We start from the raw sequence: 21,532 nt of genomic DNA, 5'->3' as shown, positions 1-21,532 counted from the left end.
TCGAAATTTTAGAGTTGGAAGGATCCTGAGGGTCATCTAGTCCAAACCTCTGCAATATAAAGGATTGCAAGCAGTAAATGCATTAAAATTATCAGGCCAACAGCCTATTGAGCCAAACAGCATGTTCTCACAATGGCCAACCAGATGCCCCAAAGTAGGGTGGCATGGGCATAGTCAAGATGTGGCAGGGAGGCAGCTGCCCACGCAAATTAAGTAAATCAATAAAAATACTTACCTAGCTGAGTACCTAGCTGGCTATACCCATGTAGGGTGGTCCAAATGTTCAAACCTAGTGGGCCACAAGAGTACTTTGACACAGAATCCATAGGCTGTACACTGCCTTGTCATGCAGGGTGGGGAGCAAGGCCAAAATTTGATGCCCCCCCCCCCTGCCTTCCCAAAGTTGGCTAAGTGAGGTGATGGGCTTTGGGAAGAAGGTGTGAAGTTCCGGCAGGGTCCCAAAACCTCCTCCATCCTCCCCAAAGCTGGGAAATTGCTAAGTAGGTTTTAGGAAGTAGACAGAAGGACTCTAGGACCCTACCAGAGCCCTCACACCTCCTTCCCCAAGCCCAGCACCTTGATTACCAGCCTTTGGGAAGGCAGAGTGAGCGCTGTGGATGGTGGGTGGGGGGCGTTGCCAAGAACCACTGACAAAGGCCTTGAGGCCATGCAATGGGCCCCCCTGCTGTAACGGACAGCAGAGCCAGACTAGATAATCTGTGGTAAATTGTAGAAATTTGTTTAATTTGTACTGTGATGTGGGTGCACTATATTTAATTGGGGGCCGCTGGCTGAATGGATCTGCCACAATATTAATTGGCGGTGAAAAGAGGTGGGTGCACTACACCTGCCCCAGAGGGAAACCTTCTAGCAGTATTCAATGGCATCTCAAGTACAGTACCATTTTACAATCCCATGGTGGGGCAGGGGCTTTTAACTTATTATTTATGTACTGCTAAACCAGTTTTGAGTCATATATATATATATATATATATATATATATGGTTTACTGCTGTAGCATCATAATGCTATCCTATTTTTAAAAAAGAAACTTTCCTAATCATTGCAATTAACTACATTGCAAAAATGGCAATGACCCAAGATATATTTAAAATATATTAATTACCATTACCGTGTAATGGTACAATTGTGTAATAGCACTGTTATATAAAAATTAACAACATGTTAATTTTCTATTATTATTCCTCTCATTAAAAATATGTAGCTGGGAAAGCATTTTAGCAATAATTAAAATACTGATTTTTTAAAAAACCAAAGGTCTTAAAATAGCACTCAAGCATTTGAGTGAACATAAGATCATAAGGAGAGAGCCTGCTTGCTGGATCAGGCTAGTAGCCCATGGAGTCCAGCATCCTGTTCTCACAGTGGCCAACCAAATACCGCTTATGGGAAACCCACAAGCAAGACCTGAAGAGCTCTCTCCCCTTGTGTGGCTTCCAGCAACTGGTATTCAGAAGCAATCCTCTTTTAAAGCCATCTGAGTTGGTGGACATCACTGCCTCCTGTGGGCATGAGTTCCACAGTTTTAACTTTCTTTTATCAATCCTGAATCTTCCCTTGTTCACCTTCACTGGATGTCCGTGAGTTGCAGTGTTAGGAGAGAGGAAGAAAGACTTTTCTTCTCCATTCCATGCATAATGTTATGGATCTAAGGTAATAGAACTTAAATCACAGGTTAAACCAGGAAATCACCTGGGAGAAGGGCCATCCAGGTGAAATTACCGGACAATGGCCAGTCATTGGCCCTCTGTCTGAGCTCTGAGCAGAGTTGGAAGGGGGAGGTTTCAGGAGGCATGATGTCACACAGGAAAAAAATGTGTCCGTCTGAAAAACAGAAGTCTGGATAAGGGGAGCAAGCTGTCAGATGGGGAGCAGTTACTTGGAGCAAGGGTTATTGGGAAGAAGACAGGAAGTGAGCGGAACTGATCGCCGAAGAATTGATGCTTTTGAATTATGGTGCTGGGGGAGACTCTTGAGAGTCCCATGAACTGCAAGAAGTCAAACCTATCCATTCTTAAGGAAATCAGACCTGAGTGCTCACTGGAAGGACAGATCGTGAAGCTGAGGCTCCAATACTTTGGCCACCTCATGAGAAGAGAAGACTCCCTGGCAAAGACCCTGATGTTGGGAAAGATGGAGGGCACAAGGAGAAGGGGATGACAGAGGACTAGATAGTTGGATAGTGTTCTCGAAGCTACCAGCATGAGTTTGACCAAACTGCAGGAGGCAGTGGAAGACAGGAGTGCCTGGCGTGCTCTGGTCCATTGGGTCACGAAGAGTCGGACACGACTAAATGACTAAACAACAACAACAACATGAAGGCCAGAACCATCATGGCAGGCTGGGAATGAGGCATGGAGATGGCATGCAGGATTCTTCGGACTCCACTGCTGTGGGGAACAAGCCCCTCTAGAGATGCAACGCTCTGAACTCTCTCCAAAGTAGAGATGTAAATACGCATGCAAGTTACAACAATAACAAACCATATTTCTTAAAGATACTAATCTCCGCTGAGGCTTGATTTCCCAATGGAAACACAACCCTTGGTGAGCTCTGTAACCCCCTTGGAATATTGCTACTGCTCAGCAGATATTAGGGGTGGCGCACAAAACTCTGCAGCAGTAATTTTATACGCTTCTACCATGTCGCCTCTAACTCGCCTTTTCCCTAAGCTAAAAAGTCCCAAACACTGCAACCGTTCTTCATAGGGGAGTCGCTCCATCCCCTTTGCTTGCATATGCCCAGTGCAGAATCAGCTAGCATATGCCTGGAAAGTTGCCAGCTTCCCCATCACCCGAGCAGGGCTTGCTCCTTGGAGCGGAGTCGCGCTCTGACACATGGCTCCCAGCTGCCACGGCTGGATGCCACGTGGGCTTGGAGAGCTTGTGCATGAAACGGAGCCAGCCAGGGATGAGCCAAGCCTGGGAGCAACACAAAGAGCTGGCTTGTTTACTTCCGTTCGGTGTTTAACAAGCAGGATCTGGTGCAGCGCCTTGTTTACAAAGGATCTTGGCTCTCAGGTGGCGGCAGAGGCGTCTGACGCTTTCTTGCATTTCCTCGCAACTGCTGTCATAGAAGCCTTGAAGCCTAGGGTTGGAAGGGACCCCTGGCCCTGGGGGGGTCATCTAGTCCAACCCCCTGCAATGCAGGACACAGCTAAAAGATTCCTGACAGATGGCCATCCAACCTCCATTGAAAAGCTCTAATGAATCATAGAATTGTTGAGCTGGAAGGGATCCCAAAGGACATCTAGTCCAACCTCCTGCAATGTAGGAATCGTAGTTAAGAATATCTGACAGATGGCAATCCAATCTCTTTTTCTTTGGGGTGGGGAGCTCACCCTTTACAGCCACACCTCTTCGGCCTCTAGGGCCCTCAGCAGGGCAGATGGTTTGTTTCCCCAACTTATTAATGGCTAATTATCCCTCTGTTGGTTTTAGGGGAGGATACCAGGAATATTTATGAATCAAGGCTCATCCCCCCCCTTTTCACCCCACCTGAGATTCATTTCCCCTTGACCCTCAAGCTGGATGACACACTTCCAGGGGGAGATTTGCTCCAGAGGAAGACACTGCGGGCTTTGTTTGGACTGCCCTTTTGAACGGAGGATCACTTTTCTCATCAAAAGTTCCAAGTCCGCTACCGAATATCCAAGATAAGCAAAGGCCACCCAGCCTGGAGGATCATTTGAATCCAAGGGAGGAGGAGATCAAGCTCCATCTCAGTCCAGGCTCCACACACTCTCTGCCTTCTAAGATTTAGGACAGATAAAAGGAAGGACTTCTTCAACACAGTGCATACAGTAATTAAACTGTGGAACTCACTCCCACAGGAGGCAGTGATGGTCACCAAGGTGGATGGCTTTAAAAAAGGGCTGGACAAATTCGTGGAGGAGGGGAGAGCGATCAATGGCTACTAGCCATGATGTCTATGCTCTGCCTTAAAGGCCAGAGGCAGCAATGCTTCTGAATACCACTTGCTGGAAGTCACAGGATGGGAGAGCTGCTCTTTTTTGCAGGTGCTGCTTGAGGGTTTCCCATCTGGTTGGCCTCTGAGAGAAGAGAATGAGGGACCAGGTGGGCTTTTGGTCTGATCCAACAGGGCTCTTCTGATGCTCCTGTGGAACCTCCAGGTTCAGATACACTCTATCTAGAATAATCGAATCATAGAATTGTAGAGTTGGAAGGGACTCCAAGGGTCATCTAGTCCAACTCTGTGCAATGCAGGAATCACAACTAAAGCTTTCATGACAGATAGCCATCAAGCCTCTGTTCAAAAACCTCCAATGAAGGAAGACGCACCACCTTTTAAGAGAGTCTGGTCCACTGTCAAACAGCTCTTAGCACCAGAAAGTTCTTCCTGATGTTAGTTGGAATCTCCTTTCTTGTAACTTGAAGCCATTGGTTCGGGTACTACCCTCCAGAGCAGGAGAAAACAAGCTTGCTCCATCTTCCATGTGACAATCCTTCGGGTATTTGAAGATGACTCTCATGTTATGTCTTAGTTTCCAGGCTAAACATGCCCAACTCCCTCAACTGTTCCTCCTAAGGCTTGGTTTCCAGACCTTTAATCATCTTGGTTGCCCTCCTCTGCACACGTTCTAGCATGTCAAATTCCTTCTTACTGGACCCAGTATTTGAGGTGTGATCTCACCAAGGCAGAATAGAGTGTTACTATTACTTCCCTTGATCTGAATGCTAACTTCTGTTGATGCAGCTTAGAATAGCATTAGCCTTTTTCCTGCTGCAACACACTGTTGACTCATGTTCAGCTTATGGTCTGCTAAGACCCCTAGATCCTTTTTATATGTACTATTGGCAAGTCAGATGTCCCCTGTCTTATTTTTGTGCAGCTGGTTATTCCTGCCTAAGTGCAGAACCTGACTTTTGTCCCTATTGAAATTTATCTCTTAAGCAGAGGTTTGGTGGCCAATTGTCATGGATGCTTCAATTGACATTCCAGCATTGCAAGGAGTTGAACTAGATGACCTTCAGAGTCCCTTACCAACTCTACAATTCTATGATCTTATGGTTGGATTATGCTTCCCTGCTTGGAGAGACCTCTTGCCTGAGGTTCAGTTCACAGGGTGACACTCCAAGGCCACCCAAGAATCAGAACCTGGTCTTAGCTGTGATTCCTGCACTGAAGAGGGCTGGACTAGAGGACACTTGAGGGTCCATCCAACTCTACCATTCTATTATTCTTTACTGGACCTTGGGGCAGGGTCCATCTGCAATCTTCTTCCCCACAGTGAAGCACTCGTGGGCCTTCGAGAGGTTCTTTGGTCTAGCATCTGAAATATTTTCTCTACACAGGAGGACACCTGCAAAACCTGACCCCAGTTGGTGAGCCGAGAGCCTCCACAATCCTGTTTCCTTTAGAATCAACTGATGTCTCTCTTCCTTTGCTGGCTCTGGAACATCACAGAGACCTGGGAGTCCCAAGACAGTCAATTCTGCAGCAAGAACTTGGCACTCAGCTTGCTGCTGGGGGAAGTGGGTGGGGCAATTACACCAGCCTGCAAGAATTGGGGGTGGAGGTGAAATTCTAGATGCCTGCACTACATCCCACCAGAGTCTGAACAGAGCTGAGTTCCACAGCAGAGCAGAGAAACACAGTCCAAATAACTTCCAGCAGGATCAAATGGGTGAGTGGTGAGGTGCATTAGCCCTTTTGTCAAATTGATCAAGATGGGACAACCTGAACTTAATTAAGTGGAGGATAATCCTGCACCAGGAGCCCCCTAGTCCAGCAATGTAATAGGCAAGAGAGGTCACATCCACACCAGACATTCAGGCACTTGAAGAGTCACAGTTTCTCTTCCAGAAACCCCTGAGAACTGTAAGAACATAAGAGCCTGCTAGACTGTGCCAACAGTCTACCTAGTCCAGCATTGTGTCCTCACAGTGGCAAACCAGGTGCCTCTTGTGGGAAACGAGCAAGCAGGAGTTGAGCACAACAGTGGCTCTCCCCTCCAGCAGTTTCCAGCAGCACCTGAGCGAACTACAGTTCCCAGGATTTATTTGGAGGTGGGGGTGACCAAAGTGATTGGGGGATGGAGCGACTCCCCTATGAGGAAAAGTTGTGGCATTTAGTTTAGAGAAAAGGCAACTAGAAGTGACACGATAGAAGTTTATTGAATTACACATGGCTTAGAGAAAGTGGATAGAGGTAAGTTTTTCTCCCTCTCTCCTAACACAACCAATGAAGCTGAATGTGGGAAGATTAAAGACAATTAAAAGGACTTCTTGGTGAAACTGTGGAACATGCTTCCACAGGAGGCAAAGATGACCACCCACCTGAATGGCTTTATAAGAGGATGAGACAAATGCATGGAGGAGGAGAGGGCTATTGAAGGCCAAGGTGGCTATGCTCTGTCTCCATAGCTGGAGGCAGCAATCCTTATGGTTACCAGTTGCTGGAAACCACAGGAGGGGAGAATGGCTCTTGGATCCTGCTATGAGTTTCCCATTGAGGCATCTGGCCATTGTGAGAACAGGATGTTGGACTAGATGGTCCATTGGCATGATCAAGGAGGCCATTCTTACATTCTTATGACTGGCCTGGAGGGCCTTACTTACTTATTCATTTTCACTTATAGCCCAGCTTTTTTTCTGCAAAGAACTCAAGGCTGTGCACATAGGTTCTCCCCCTTCTCATCCAGTCCCTGCAACAACCCTGCAAGGGTAGCTTAGACTGAGAGGCAGGGACTGTAACCTAGCGTCACCCAGTCAACTTCATTGAGTGTGGATTTGAAACCTGGTCTCCCAGGTCCCAGTCTAATCCTCACAAGAACCCTATGAGGTAGGTCAGGCCAAAAGACAGCGACTAGCCCTCAACATCACACCCAGTGAGCTCCGCGGCAGAATGGGGATCTCTGCCCTGCTCTCTCACAGGTCCTAGTCCTGACACTCTAAGCACTATGCTACACTGGCTTCTCCCAGTTCTTCCACGCATGAACATCCCAGTGCAGCTTTGCAGGGTTGGCGGTCAGGTCAGGTCTTGCATGTTGCAAAAGCACTTTACACCCCAGCCCTTACATTATTCTGGAAGAGAAAGGAGACTGGCCATCCTCATCCTTACTGCAACATCTGGCTCGGGGAAATTTATCAGCAGGGAATTGCATCATTTTAATCTTTAAAGCATCTCCCTCCTCCCCTGCTAAAACCTTTTCCCCCCCCCCTGCAGAATTGCTCAAGGAAAGGAGGCAGGTTTTGGGGGGGTGGGTGGAACTACTCCCCTCCCCAAATGCAGAGGCGGTAAAGGATCTCTTTACTGGCAAGCAATGGGGGGCTGGAAAGGGGCTCCCCAAATGCCATTGAGTGCTGAGACAGAAGGGGGGGGGGCTGAACATTCATGTCAACGAGAGATTAGTGGGGGGAGCATTTTAGGTCTCTTGCCAGCGGCCAGGTTGCCATGGTGACCTGCTCAACCTTTCAACATCAAAGGGCTGCCTGTCAGTTTCCTGCCATTGAAGTGGGAGATGGGAGTCCCCCCTTTTTCCTCTTCTGCAAGCCCTCCTGTGGGGCAGGAGCGGTGTGTGGTGAAGAGCAAAGGACCCCCTCCTCCTTGAGCAGAAGGCAGACTGGCCTGGCACGAAGCCAGCCTCTACCCCCACCTTGAAACTGGCGGCCACTGACTTCTGGAAGCCCACAAAGGACCCTCACCTGCCAAGCTGGGGTGTTTGGGGGTGGGGGAATGGAAGAAAAAGAGCTAGCCCTGGGAATTGGGGGCAGGCTTTGTCCCTGTGACAGATGTCAGGATTTCCACTCAACTCAGCTTTCCACACCAACACAGGCCACCCCCACCCCAAGGAACCATTTTTTTTGCTCCTTTCAACCCTTTCTCTCCTCTTCTTCCTCCTGCTAAAGACTCAGGTTCATCTCGTGGGAATTGAGGGGGGAATGATGCTACTTGCCAGAAGAGAAGTAATGGGGCCCCACTTGGACACTTGCAGCCAGCAAGGGAGAACAGCTGATCTGTCCTTAGAAGCACAGATCCCACTATTGGTTTCCCTGATTGCAGGGTGGGGGGTGGCATGTCCGCACGAGGGAATGGCCACATTTTACACATAAGAGGCATTCCAGCATTGCAGGGGGTTGGACTAGATGCCCCTTGGGGTCCCCTCCCACCCTACAATTCTATCATTCCATGACATACAGATATAAGAAGAGGTTGATGGGCACATCTAGCCCAGCATTCTGTCCTCACACTGGTCAAATGCCCCAGAGAACCTAGGAAGCTAGGTAGGCTACCTCTTTGCCTGGAGGCTCCATAAGAGCATCATAAGAGCCCTGCTGGGTCAGGCCAATGTGCCATCTAGTCCAGAATCCTGTTCTCACAGTGGACAACCATATGCCCATGGTGGGAAACTTGCAGGCGGGATTCAAGCATAAGAGCCCTCTTCCCTCTTGCGTTTCCAGCAACTGGGATTCAGAACATTGCTGCCTTCAACACAGTGAAGGCAGAAAATGGCCATCATCTCCTAAAGGTAAAGGTAAAGGACCATTAGGTCCAGTCGTGACCAACTCTGGGGTTGCGGCATTCATCTATCTTTATTGGCCAAGGGAGCCGGCGTACAGCTTCTGGGTCATGTGGCCAGCATGACAGAGCTGCTTCTGGCAAACCAGAGCAGCGCATGGAAACGCCGTTTACCTTCCCGCCAGAGCGGTACCTATTTATCTACTTGCACTTTGACGTGCTTTTGAACTGCTAGGTTGGCAGGAGAAGGGACCAAGCAATGGGAGCTCACCCCGTTGCGGGGATTCGAACCGCCAACCTTCTGATCGGCAAGCCCTAGGCTCTGTGGTTTAACCCACAGCGCCACCCGCGTCCTGGCCATCATGCCTAGCAGCTGCAAATAACCCCTTTCCCCTTCTAATGTGTCTTTCTCCCTGGCCACCATTTTGTATCTCTGCACTCATTCCAGGGCTCGTTGTGGGGTGAAAATGGGAGCAGCCACAAAAATGAAATGATGAAATATTTTTGCAAAAATATATATATATTCTATGTGGGCCTTTTCCTTTTTTTTGTTTTCCTGGAGGAAGGAGGGAAAGAAACATCTCTAAAATTCTAGAGTTTTCCAGAGGAAAGGACTTTCATGGAAGGACTTTGCCCGGCTGGTGAGCCTTGCACAGTGGACATTATTGAATCATGGAATTGTAGACTTGGAAGGGACCCCTAGGGTGATCTGAAAAAATGCTCTGCAATGCAGGAATCACAGCTAAAGCAATCATGACAGATGGTCACCTGACCTCTGCTTAAAAGCCTCAAACAAAGGAGAGTCCACCACTTTCCAAGGGAGTCTGTTCCACCGTTAAACAGCTCTTCCTCACAGAAAGTTCTTCCTTTCTTGTCATTTGAACCCATTGGGTTGGGTCCTCCCATCTGGAGCAGCAGAAAGCAAGCTTCTTCCATGTGACTCAGGTATATGAAGATGGCTCTCATGCTACCTCCAAACTCCCACAGCCGTTCCTCATAAGGCTTGGTTTTCAGACCCTTCGTCATCTTTAATCACCCTCCAGCTTATCAACTGGGGCACCCACAACTGGACACAGTACTCCAGGTGGGATCTGACAAAGGCAAAATAGTATGGCACTAATGCTTCCCTTGATACTTCTCTTGATGCGGTCTAGAACTGCATTGACCTTTTTTTTGCTACTGCTGCTGCATCATACTGTTAACTCATGTGAAGCTTGTGGTCTAACTAAGACCCCAGGATCCTTTTTGTATCTGCTATTGACAAGCCAGGTGTCCTCCATCTCACATTCCTGCAGCTGGTTCTCCCTGCTTAAGTGGAGAACCTGACATTTGTCCCTGTCAAAAGCAGCCTTGGCAGACCTAAGGAATATGTAAAGACAAGTATGATTTTTGTCTAGTTATATTGATATTTTTGCAACCCCATTTTTCTTTCTTTTCAGCTCATTTCCTTTTATGAAGTAGAGGAGACACTAGATATTAATATTATCTATACTGCATCTGCTGTCCATCAAAATGTGATTCACCAGTTCTCCCGCATTGTGTTTGTTTTATCGTTTTCTAAACTATGTGCAAAATTGATAAGAGAGTATTTTTTTAAGAAGTTTTGTTAGTTTTGGCCCAGTTCTCCAATCTGTTAAATTCATCTTGTGTCCCAAATCTCTTTTCTGAGGCATTACGTAGTTACCCCTCTCAGTCTGGTGTCATCTGCAAATTGGTTGAGCATCCCCTCAATTCCTTCACCCTAGTAATTTATAAAGATGTTGAACAACAACAATGGGCCCAGAACAGAACCTTGTAGCACCCCTCTTGTCCCTTTCCCCCCCAGGATGATGAGGAAAACCATTAGTTTGGGTTCGGTCAGCCAACCAGCTATAAACCCACCTAACAGTTACCTCATCTGGCCCACGTTTCTGACACACAGCAGGAACCTGCTTTACACGAAACAAATGTGGCATCTTATATTCCCTCAAATCCTTTCCACCAAGATTGCATGTGACAGAAAACTCAGCCTTTCTTCACATCTTGCGTGGTGACTGCCATATTAATTTCGCATGCAAGAGCAAGCAGAGGCACGGGGGCTATTCTCTGGATTGGTGTCACCAGAGACAGAGATGGATCTGGAGTGGAGGTGCAGCATATGCTGAAGCAGGAGCAGAGGGCTGTTTACATTGCACAAACATCCCACTATGAGACAAAGAACGGTCTGTAAAATTGCACACCTAAAAACATGGTTATATATATATATAAATTCTTAGAATCATAAAATTAAAGAGCTGGAAGGGACCCAAAGGCTCATCTAGTGCAACCCCCTGAAATGCAGGAGTGTTACGTGTAGTCACATCAATTTTTCTCAACTCATAAGGGAGCAGCAAATCCAAAAATTCATAACGTAAGAAGTTTCCTGCTCAATTGGGTCAATGGTGCATCTAGTCTGGAGTCATGTTTTCACAGTGGTCAACCAGATGTCTCTGGGAAACCCACAAGGAAGAGCTGAGCACAAAAGCCCTGTCCCCTCCTGCAGTTTCCAGCAACTGAGATTAAGCATTGCTGCCTCCAACTATGAAGGCATCATGGCTAGTTGCCCTCAATAGTCCTCTTCTCCATACATTTGTCTAATCTTCTTTGGAAGCTTTGGATATGTTTGTGGCCCTCACTGCCTCCTGCAGAAGTTCCATAGTTATCGATGCACTGGGTGAATGACTTTATCTGTCCTGAATCTTCCAGCATTCAGGTTCCTGGGATGTCCATGAATTCCAGCACTAGGAAAGATGAAGAAAAGCTTTCCCTGTCCCCTTTCTCCAGGCTACGTGTATTTTTAGGATTTTTTATGATCCTCCCATTCGACTTTTTTTTTCTAACCCAAAAAAATCCCAAACACTGCAGCCTCTTCAGAGTTGCTTCGCCCTCTGTATCATTTTGGTTGCCCTTTTCTGAACCTTTCCCCCCCAACTCTGCAACATCGTCTGGATGCTGAGGCAACCAAAACTGTACAGTTTTCTAAATGTGGCTACACCATAGATTTCTATAATGGTGAGTTACTTTACCCCTTTGATCATTTTAGCAGGCTTTTCCTATCACCACTGCACCTTGCTTTATCGTCTTTCTGCTCAAAGACTCATGGAGAGGCACAATTAAAATACGAGAGACAAATGATCCTTTAGGGATCTTAAAGTGAATGCAAAGGACCACAAGAAACTCAAAAAGTGCCCTACAGATGTTAATTGCTGTTGTTCCCAAACCCCACTAATGCAGAGTACTGCCAATTAGGCTACGAATTATTTTCCAGGCCCAATTCAAAGTTCTGGTTTTGACCCTTAAAGCCTTATGCAGCTCAGGACCCCAATATCTTGAGGGCCATCTCTCCATCTTCTCTGGCCTCTCTAGATCTGCAGGGGTGGCACCTGATGTGCTGGACTGCTGTCTTGCCTTGGTAATGGACTGGATGAGAGCCAACAAACTGAAGCTTAATCCAGATAATACAGAGGCACTGTTAGGGGGTGGTTTCCTAGAATGGATGAATGGGAGGTTGCCTCCTCTTGATGGGGTTACACTTCCTCTGAAGGAGCAGGTACATAGTTTGGGGATACTTCTGGATCCACTGCTGTCGCTTGAAGCTCAGGTTGGCCTCAGTGGTGCAGAGTGCCTTCCGTCAGCTTCAGCTGGTGGCCAAGCTGTGCCCCTATCTGAATAGGAAGAGGTTAACTGTTGTTAGCTATGCTCTGGTAACCTCTACTGCAACATGTTATACATGGAGCTGCCTCTGAATATAGTTCAAAAACTTTGTCTGGTGCAGAATTTGGTGGCCAGGTTGCTCGCTATACAATGCCAATTCTGGCCTGACTGCACTGGCTGCCAATCAGTTTCCAGGACCAATTCCAAGTGCTGATTTTGACCTTAAATGGCTCAGGACCGCAATACACCAAGAACTGCATCTCCCCATATGAGACCCAGACTCTGTGATCATCATCTGAGGCCCTTCTTCATGTGCCTCTTCTGTAAGACCTAGAGGAAGGCAACATGAGAATGGACCTTTCTGCAGTGGCTCCCAGACAAAAACATTCCTATTTCATGATGCCTTTGTGTGAGTGGGATGCTTTAATGTTAAGGGGACCCCCCCCTTAAAAATGCTGATTCTAACATATATATGTGCTTGGATTTTGGTTGCTTTGACCAAAAAAAAAAAAGGGGGGGGTGACTAATCATAGAATCATATAGTAGGAAAGCACACCAAAGGCTCATTTAGTTCAACCCCTTGCAAAGCAGAATTCCCAGCTAAAGAATAATAGAATTGTGAGTCTAATCTCCAACAGGTCATCTATTCCAACCCTTGCCATGCAGATACGACAGCTAAATTTAATATTTATTCCTTGACCCAGTTTCTAAAGGAGAACAACAACAACAAAAGACACAGAAGACCACCAAATTCCATAGGAAAAAATATTTTATTAAACAATATATCAGGCTCCATCATGGCACCAGGGAATCAAAATCCCGTTATTACTGATTTTACCAGTGACAATGATGTTATGATAACTGGGTGAGAACAGTGTGTGTGTGTTTGTGTGCATTGAATGAATGTCTATGAAGTGACAAGAATGTCAAGGAAAAATTAAAAAGATGTAACTGTTCCATTAAGTTTGATGACACCCATAGGGGCCCCAGCATTCCCTGAGCCCCTGGCACAGAAATCTGACAATGCTGGAAGCCAGGATGGGATCAACCAGTGGCAGCCTAAGTTGCTGCATTCTATGCCCCCCACCCCACCCCCAGCATAAAAACCCAGGGGGGAAAACCCTTATGTGAGGGAGGGGTATTAAACTAAAGCTTCAAGTTCCCCTACTGCCTGCCCGCCCGCCCCCAGTGAAAACATAGTGAGGGAAATCACAAAAAGGGGAACTGTTTTTGAAAACCTTCGTCCCACGGGGGGGGGGGGGCTGGATGGATGTTGCAAAATTAGGGTGGTAGAGTTGGCAGGGGTGGGCCACCCACCTGGACCACCCAGGCGAGTGAAGGAGACTCACATCCAAGGGAAGGAAAAAACGGAAGGTAGCATTTATCACAGAACTGCAGGGTTGGATGGGTCCCAGAGGGCAATCTGGCCCAACCCCCTGCAATGAGGGAATCACAGCTGAAAGTGGCATGGGATGAGGTGGCTCACGAAGGATGTATGTGGATGGGTGCAAGGCATGGCACTCTCTCTTGAGAGGCTGTGTGTACTAACACAGTAGACACTCAACCCCCTATGAGATGGGCTGGTTCACGTCTCTGAAAGGTCAAAGATGCTGGGCTTGGAAGTGTGTAGATGGCTAAGCTTTTAGCACACGTTAACACACACTCCTCTCTCAGCCTCATCGGCACAGCAGTCCTACCTCCCAGGGCTGGCGTGAATGAAGGGGGTTCTGCAGTCCCAGGCGGGCACGGCTGGTGATATGCTTTGCTTACATGCGGTCGGGGAATTTGGGGGGGGGGGGGACTAGCTGGATGCAAAAAGTGCTGATTCCGGGAGAAGAGGAGACACTGTACTTAAGAAGAGACCTTGGCTATCAGTTACCAGAATTCAGGAGCCTTGCAGCTTCACAGTGCTCATTAGCACAGGAGCGGAATAAGGCTGTGGCCGTGACTTCTGCTCTCCCAAGTCTGACCTGGCAGGGAATGTAACCAGGACACAAAGCCATATGTTGGAATCAGAGAACTGTAGGAAGGGACTCCAAGGTTCATCTATTCCAGCCCTCTGACCACTAGAAATTGTGCAGAGCCAATTTATTTCTGAAGGGCAAGCAGGGAACCTAACAATTTCAGGGGGAAATGACCAGCACCCTAAAGGAATTTCAGCTCCAGGGAAGGCTGGAAATATTTATGAAATGCCATTCCAGCCCCATCCAAACTGGCCATCCAGTTCTGCTGGGGCAGCAGGGGAGAGGACTGTGACAGATGCAGGACTCCAAAATGAATCTGAAACAACCATTTTCAAGCAGAGGTTTTGTTTGCCAACCCAGAGATTTCCAAATGGTCAGTGCCCATCCCGTGTCTCCTCTCCTCTCCCACAGAATTGTAGAATTTGAAAGGACCCCAAGGGTCACCTAGTCCAATCCCCTGCAACACCATCTGATGATGCCCTTTTTTTTTTTTTTTTGCACTGGGACTGTTTTTTTCCGCTGTGGATTCCCCGCCTGGCTTTTGGGAGGGTAGCACGCAGGCAATGACACCCCATGTTTGATGGATGAACCCTGCTAAGCCGGACTGCAGCATGACAAAATGTTTTACACCCGTTCTTGTGTGGTTTTTTTTTTTTTTTAGGTTCTTATTTGTTTTGTTTTGTTTTGTTTTGTTTTTCTAAGAAAAAGCAACCAGAAAATAATCCAGAGTTTATACAAAACATCTTTACATTATATTTTTTTCCCAAAAAAGACTAGATATTTACACAAAATAAAACCTCAAAAATACAGAAAGAAATGTTCTTCTGAAGGGGCGGGGTGGGGAGAACAACAACAAAGAAACTGTTTTAGGACCCATTAAGTCAGACACACACAAAAATATCTGATCCTCCTCCTCTCCCCCATTCCCCTTTTTTATTTGGCTGCCCACAACTGGATGAGTTTGTTCCCTTTTGGACGAGGACCAAAACTAACCTTAGCGTTGGAACCTCCTGCAAGTGATTGCGCACAAACCTATGGCGACAAGTGATGTCAGGAAAGATCTTACTGATTACGGTGGCAAGGATCACGGACAGGAGGAGGGCAAATTTCCCTGCAAAGTCAGTTTTATGGAGGGGAACTGCCTCCCATGTCGTGGTGGACACGTACGTGTGTTTGACGTATTTCCCTCTATATGCAAAGATGAAGAATATGCAATTTCCACGGTTTTCTTACAGGAAATCAAGTTTCTCAACGTAGCACATTCAAAGAGAGTGATTTCAGTTCCGTTCAGCCTGCCATTTCATACCTTCCTGTTTCTTGTTTGCCTCCCCCCACAGGATCTGCTATCTAAGAAATGTATCTATAACCCCCCCCCCTTAAAAAAAATAGCAAAAGAAAAACCCTGGCCCCCTTTTTAAAATGTCGTTTTGAGTCTGACACAAACTCTCCCTGACTTGGAAAACAGTGCGATGGCATGGTAAAGCCAGCCTGGATTTGGTAGTCATTGATTTCCAAAAGTCGCTGAACAGACTCTGGGACCCCGCCTGACCTGCCAGTTAAATCAAGAAAACGGACAGATGTATTTGTCCAAGGCAGTATGATTCGAGAAACCTATTTGTGCTGCAGGGAAGGTAAGAAGCAAAATGCAAACCACAAAACCTTAGGCTGAAACCAGCATCATCCCTTCCAATCTAGACCTGTGGCTGGCATTTCCTGCAGATATATCTACCACCCATGGATGGCCCATGGCATTTTGCCGCTTGAGGCAAAACAGAAAACAGTTGTCCCTCATGCCATCTCCTCCACTGCTGCTGGAGGTGGTTTGGAGAAGCCCCAGTGAGTGGAAGAGGAAAAAGGATGGAGAGAAGCAGGGGTGGCAGCAGCAGAGACGATGGTGGAGGTGGGAGAGAAGCAGAGGAGATGGGTGGGAGTGCTTCTCTGGGCCGAATCTACTGTCCCTTCCCAGCCTGCCACCTGAGGCGAGTGCCTCACTATGCCTCATGAGTGTACCAGCCCTGCTACCACCCACATTCTAAGACAGAGGGTTCTCTCCCCCCCCCCAACAAACACACACTGCTTTGAACAGCCTCAAAGGACCCTGCATTTGTGGCACCAAGAAAGGGATCGTTTGTATTAGAAGGAATGGAGAGATTTTCAAAAAAAAAAAAAAAAAAAAAAGAAAGGAAGGAAGGAAGGAAGGGGGGAAAGCTTCCATTCTTTTTTAAATAAAAAATAATAATAGCAACAACAACAACAACAATAATAAAAGAGACTGTTGGTTATTTGTGGAGTCCTGAGAAACCTGCCTCCTTGGCTGATCTCCACGGAGCATGCCTGAAAAAGTGCAAGGTTTACCTAAAGCCCTTACAGGGTTTCCCACCCACCAACAGCTTCCGGATCCTGCATAGAGATGGGGGGAGAGTCAGTGCATTGGGGATGGGGCGGTGGTGGTGGGGTGAAAGGCAGGAAGAAGCCAAACTGCATTGGACATGAAGAAGGTGCAGCTGAAGTAGCCCAACTGGGGAGACCTCAAGAGATTAGCTGGCTGTGTTTGGGTGTGTGATATGTGCGCCTGCTCAATTCTTCCCAAGTCCATCAAGCCTCAGATTATTGCCTTGAGCAGAAGTTTGTATCAAAAGGGAAGGCAGAGAGGGTTTAAGGGCATAGCATGCTGGCAGCTGTAACGGGGGTGGAGGGCACCCTGCTGCAGTGTCTCCAGCTCCCTTCAAGGCCTTCCGAGACCACCTGGCCTAGTCAGTGTGAAAGCAAAATCTACCTATGAAGTGGAGAAATAAGGCTTTGATGCAAGCAGGGACGGCAGGCAGCTACAGCCTCAGGGAGGCATGGGTGCTAGGCCCATAGGTGTGATGGAGGAACGATGTCTGTGTGTCTCTCTCTCCCCCAGAGTAGTGGGGGCAAACCAGGCCTGGGCCTGGGGGCAAGGGGGGGTCCTCCTCCCCTACACAAAGTAAGGCCTCTGGCATGACAAATTCAACCCAACAAATTGAGGGCAAATGGCTCTCATTTGGGGGGGGGGTGCCCCCAAACCTTTAGAACGTCACAGCCCAGTTGTGGATCAGGCAGATTGGGTGTGTTAGTGATCAAGTGGAGTGCAGGGCTCCCCACCCATGGAAAATGTGCTAACCCATCTGGAGACATGGGACATGGGGACAGGTTGGTGGGGAGGTGTCTGTCGCCAGACGACAAAAGGAAAAGGTTGGAGCAGGGTCTTTGATTGGCGCTTCTGCCCTGATCTGAGCACCCAGCTGGGAATGCTGGTGTGATCAGAGGAGGAGCTGAGCCCCGCTTCTAATGCACAGCAACAGGGGCCAGGATTCCCGGAGTGCCAGCCGACCATCAAGATTTGTTCCCTCTCTTCCACACGTGAGGCAGCCAGCCACAGGACAGGCAAGATTCCCCACCCCAACCCCCAACTCTCCTAGGGGTTGTGGAAGCCACGGCTGCGGTTCCTTCCACTGAGGATGCGCCTCAAAGTCAAGAAGTCTGACTGCAATGGGCTTCAGCTAGAACAGCCATGTTAAGTTGGGCTCTGTCCTATTGCAATAGTATCTCATAAACTCCGGGCACCTAACTGGATCTGCTGAAGCTTGCTGTAATGGTCTTGGTTCCGTGTTTTATTTAAAAGCTGTTCCCTCACTTGGGTAATGAACTGGTGGTGGAGAAGAAAATTCTTACCACACCCTGGGCAAATAAGAACCTCAGTGCTGTTGCTAAATGGGCTAGTGGGTGACATCAGTGATGGGCTCTCTCCCTTCCACACCATATGGAGTTTGTCTGAGGGATGACGTGGTCCAAAAGTCTGTCTTTTCCGACAGAATTTTTTTTGGGGGGAGGTGTTGCTGGGTTTAGATACAGACCTCTTGTGAGAACGGATAAGGTGACGGCTTTCTCTCTCTCTCTCCCAGCCCCCTCTTGGCCTCAGACAACTGGCTTTTGTCACTCAAAACCATTTGAGACTGAATCGCCCCTCCAGCCTCAAAGTTCGTCAACTCCTCTGAGCTCACTGCTTGCTGGACACACCACACCAGCAATGTTGGGATGTCTGAGAGAAGCACTTTTGCACACCTCAAGGCAGCTTCTGCGGAACAGAAAATGATTATCTGCACAGGCCTGCACATGCATCCCTTTGTTCTCACAAAATCCCTCAAAACTTAAAGCAGACTGTGTCATGTGGCATTTTAATTGGTGCCAAGAACCAGGAAGCAACGTGGTCTTCAGTGCCGGAGCCCCCTGCCTCTGAAAAAAAAAGGTTGTTAACAGTCCCTATCTGTACAACTTCCGAGAGAGATTAAGGGCTCATCCACATTTTTGCTTGACACCGTATTTTGATCGTATCATGGACCGATTCATTCCCTCAGGTCTAAGAGCTTTTCTCGCCGTTCTGCGGCTGTACCTTGTGAAAATCCGGTCTTACCCAGTGAATCAGATCTTATCAGATATGTGGAAAATCTGAAGAGGGATTTTGCTTACCTGAGCTTCAGATCAGCGGGTGAGATTGGATTTTCGCAAGGCACAGCTGTGGAACAGCAAGGAAAGCGCATAGACACAGAGGAATTAATAGGGACAAGATGCATTCCAAATAAGGGCCAAGGAAAAGTGTGGGCGAGCTCTAAGAAGCAGGATGAGGACACTAGAAAGGGTAAAACAGTGGGCTTGATTCCTAATGCCTAGGGTCACTGGGTTAGAGAGCAGGTGCAGGCCTCACTGTACAGTGGTACCTCGGGTTACAGACACTTCAGGTTACAGGTTCTGCTAACCCAGAAATAGTACCTCGGGTTAAGAACTTTGCTTCTGGATGAGAACAGAAATCGCACGATGGCAGCGGGAGGCCCCATTAGCTAAAGTGGTGCTTCAGGTTAAGAACAGTTTCAGGTTAAGAATGGACCTCCGTAACGAATTAAGTATGTAACCAGAGGTACCACTGTATTGGTTTTTCGTCCATGGAAAACGCAAGTGCTGAACTTTGAGATTCTGCTTTCCTTGCGGCAGCAAAACACACCTTGTAAGCCAGTGGTTCAGTTCTCCCTGAACGGTCCCTGCACAGGAGGAAGGTGGCAGCCCATGTCTCAGACAAGATACAAGGCAGCATCCCAAACGACCCTTCCCAACACCCATTACACACATTATCAAAACTTTGACCCTATTGCCTAACAGCCTGGAGGTGAGGGCTCTTTCCTGTTAAGGTTCCTTTCCTGCTTGTTACAGAACCTGGGCCTCTTTCTGTCTGTCTCTTGCTGACTATTGCAGACCTTTATTTTAATTTTAAAAATCTTTTTCTGTTTTCTAAACTAAAAATAAAGAAGACAGGCCCAAACCGGAGAGAGACGGGGAGAGAGAGAGGGAGAGAGCGAGAGCGCTGCTCCGAACGTCCAAGAGCAGAAGCTCAAAATGGCAAAGAGGGTCATTGGAGGAGAGGGGAGGATGCCGGTCTCCAGGGCCCTGGTGCAGCTCCTGGCTGGGGGAGTTATGTGTGTAGCAAATAGTTAAAAGAAGCTTGGGAGGCTGGTGGCAGTGACTCTGAGCTCCAACATTCCGCGACTTCAAAAGGAAGTTACAAAAAAGTTGATGTCGCAGGAGAAAGTCAGGACCAGACACCTCCCCTCGCTTCGCAGGTTCTCCATCTTTGCCACACCGGCAAACAGCTCCCTTTCCCAACTTATCCTGGAGACCAGGTTTAAGGACAGCTGACCTGGCGTGCACAAACACACACACATTTACACCCCGCCCTGAGAACACCTGAAATCATAAAAACTCGGGAGTAGTGGAATCGAAAACAAAAAGGGAAAGAGTAAGTGACGGCGACGGCAACGTTCCCTGGACATGTCCGAAGAGCGAGGGAAAAGGCACAAAGCCCAAGCACGGACAGCGGTACGTGCTGGGGGGGAGGGCGACGGCGAAGACCTCGGCACTCCCGAGGCAGGAGGGTCTGCTGGCGAGGTCCTTCTTCCTCCTCCTCCACCTCAACTACAAAATCTCCGAACTACAAAACTAAATTACTGGAGAAGAGGGAGAAGGGCGTGAGGGGCAAGGGTGCTCTGCGCTTCACCGTGGCAGCGGGTGGACCGCCTCCCGCTCTCTGCCGTGCAGTGCAGTCGCAAGCACGTTTCGGGCAGGAGTGGTTCCTGGCAGAGGCCGCCCTGCCCCCCTGTGCCCCAGTTTCTAGAAAGCATTTCCAAGGCTGCTGCTCCCTCAAACCTTGTAGTAAATGTTTGCCGGGCTCTGCGGGGGCATCTCCTGGACAATGTAGACGGGGTGCCCATAGTCCCCGCTCACTTTCTCGTAGTGAGGGCAGTAGTTGTTCTCTGTAGTCCGCAAGGGGATGATGATGTCGCTGGGCTCCGAGCCGCCGCTGCCGCCACACTTGGGGCTGGCCAGGGTGCTGAGCGACAAGGCCTGTGCCCGCTGCTGCGTATGCTTCCGGTGGCGCTTGCGCAGCTTGATCAGCAGGACCACGAGGAAGATGATGATGAGGATGAAGATCACGCAACCCGCCCCAATGGCGGCGAAGACAGCCACCTTGGAGCTGAAGAAGCCGTTTCCCGGGCTCTGGCCATCCTGGCCGTCCTGGTTGACGTGGTCTGGGGGTGCGAGGGGAGGAAAGAGAAAGATGGGGGGAAAGAAACTTTGGTGAATTGGCTCTGGGCTTGGAAGAGGTTTCTAGAATAGCAATCAACCTAAATCTACTAACCAAACAAAATTAACCTTAGCGATCTTTAAAAGAAGCTGGATATATTTTGAACCGAATTCATAGTTTTATTATAAAGTAGCATGAAAAAATGCAAGCTCTGATACCCTTAACAAAGTTTTGTTAAAAACAATGGGGGCAGGATATGTGTTTTTTTGACATGAGAAGGGTTTGTGTGCCAACATCTCATTCCAGTATCTTTTTAAAGGGCTGAATTGATCCATCAGTTACAATAAGCAATGTAGAGTGCAATTTAAAAACTAATCCTCTACTACCTAATTGTTGGAGGGGATGTAATAAACTCGGTACAGGAATCCCCTCCCCACTAATCTGCATTCTATTATGTTTCAAAACCTCCAATTTATCATGGAATCGTAGAACTGCAGAGTCAGAAGGGACCCCACAGGTCATCTAGACAAACCCCCTGCAATGCAGGAATCGCAGCTAAAGAATCACAGGATTGTGTGTTGGCAGTAGCCACAGTCAAAGGGGCTGCAAATGTGCTGTGCTGGATTCGATTTGGGATCTTGCAATTTTGACGAGCTCATGTGTGTTTGTTTTTCTTTTAAAGGAAAGGAAGTTACTAGTTGTCCTGATTGTGTGCGTGTCACTATATTACAGTTTGTCACCAAAACTATTATGTATTACCCATCCTTGTTTCTCAAGAAGAAAAAGAAAACGAAAGAAA

At 48.0% G+C, this 21,532-nt stretch overlaps 1 protein-coding gene across 1 annotated transcript in view; it reads right to left on the bottom strand.

The window, feature by feature from the left end:
* Positions 1-14,800: 14,800 nt before the first annotated feature.
* EFNB1 (ephrin B1) overlaps positions 14,801-21,532 on the bottom strand; it is a 74,555-nt gene continuing 67,823 nt past the window's right edge. The window contains exon 5 of the mRNA XM_080989935.1: positions 14,801-20,737. Coding sequence (XP_080846061.1) covers positions 20,349-20,737 — 389 coding nt within the window. The 3' untranslated portion in view covers positions 14,801-20,348. The remainder of the gene's footprint in view (positions 20,738-21,532) is intronic.

This window comes from Podarcis pityusensis (assembly GCF_964106645.2).
Source record: "Podarcis pityusensis genome assembly, chromosome: Z".
Lineage (NCBI taxonomy): Eukaryota > Metazoa > Chordata > Lepidosauria > Squamata > Lacertidae > Podarcis > Podarcis pityusensis.
This window is presented reverse-complemented; position numbering and strand designations above follow the sequence as displayed.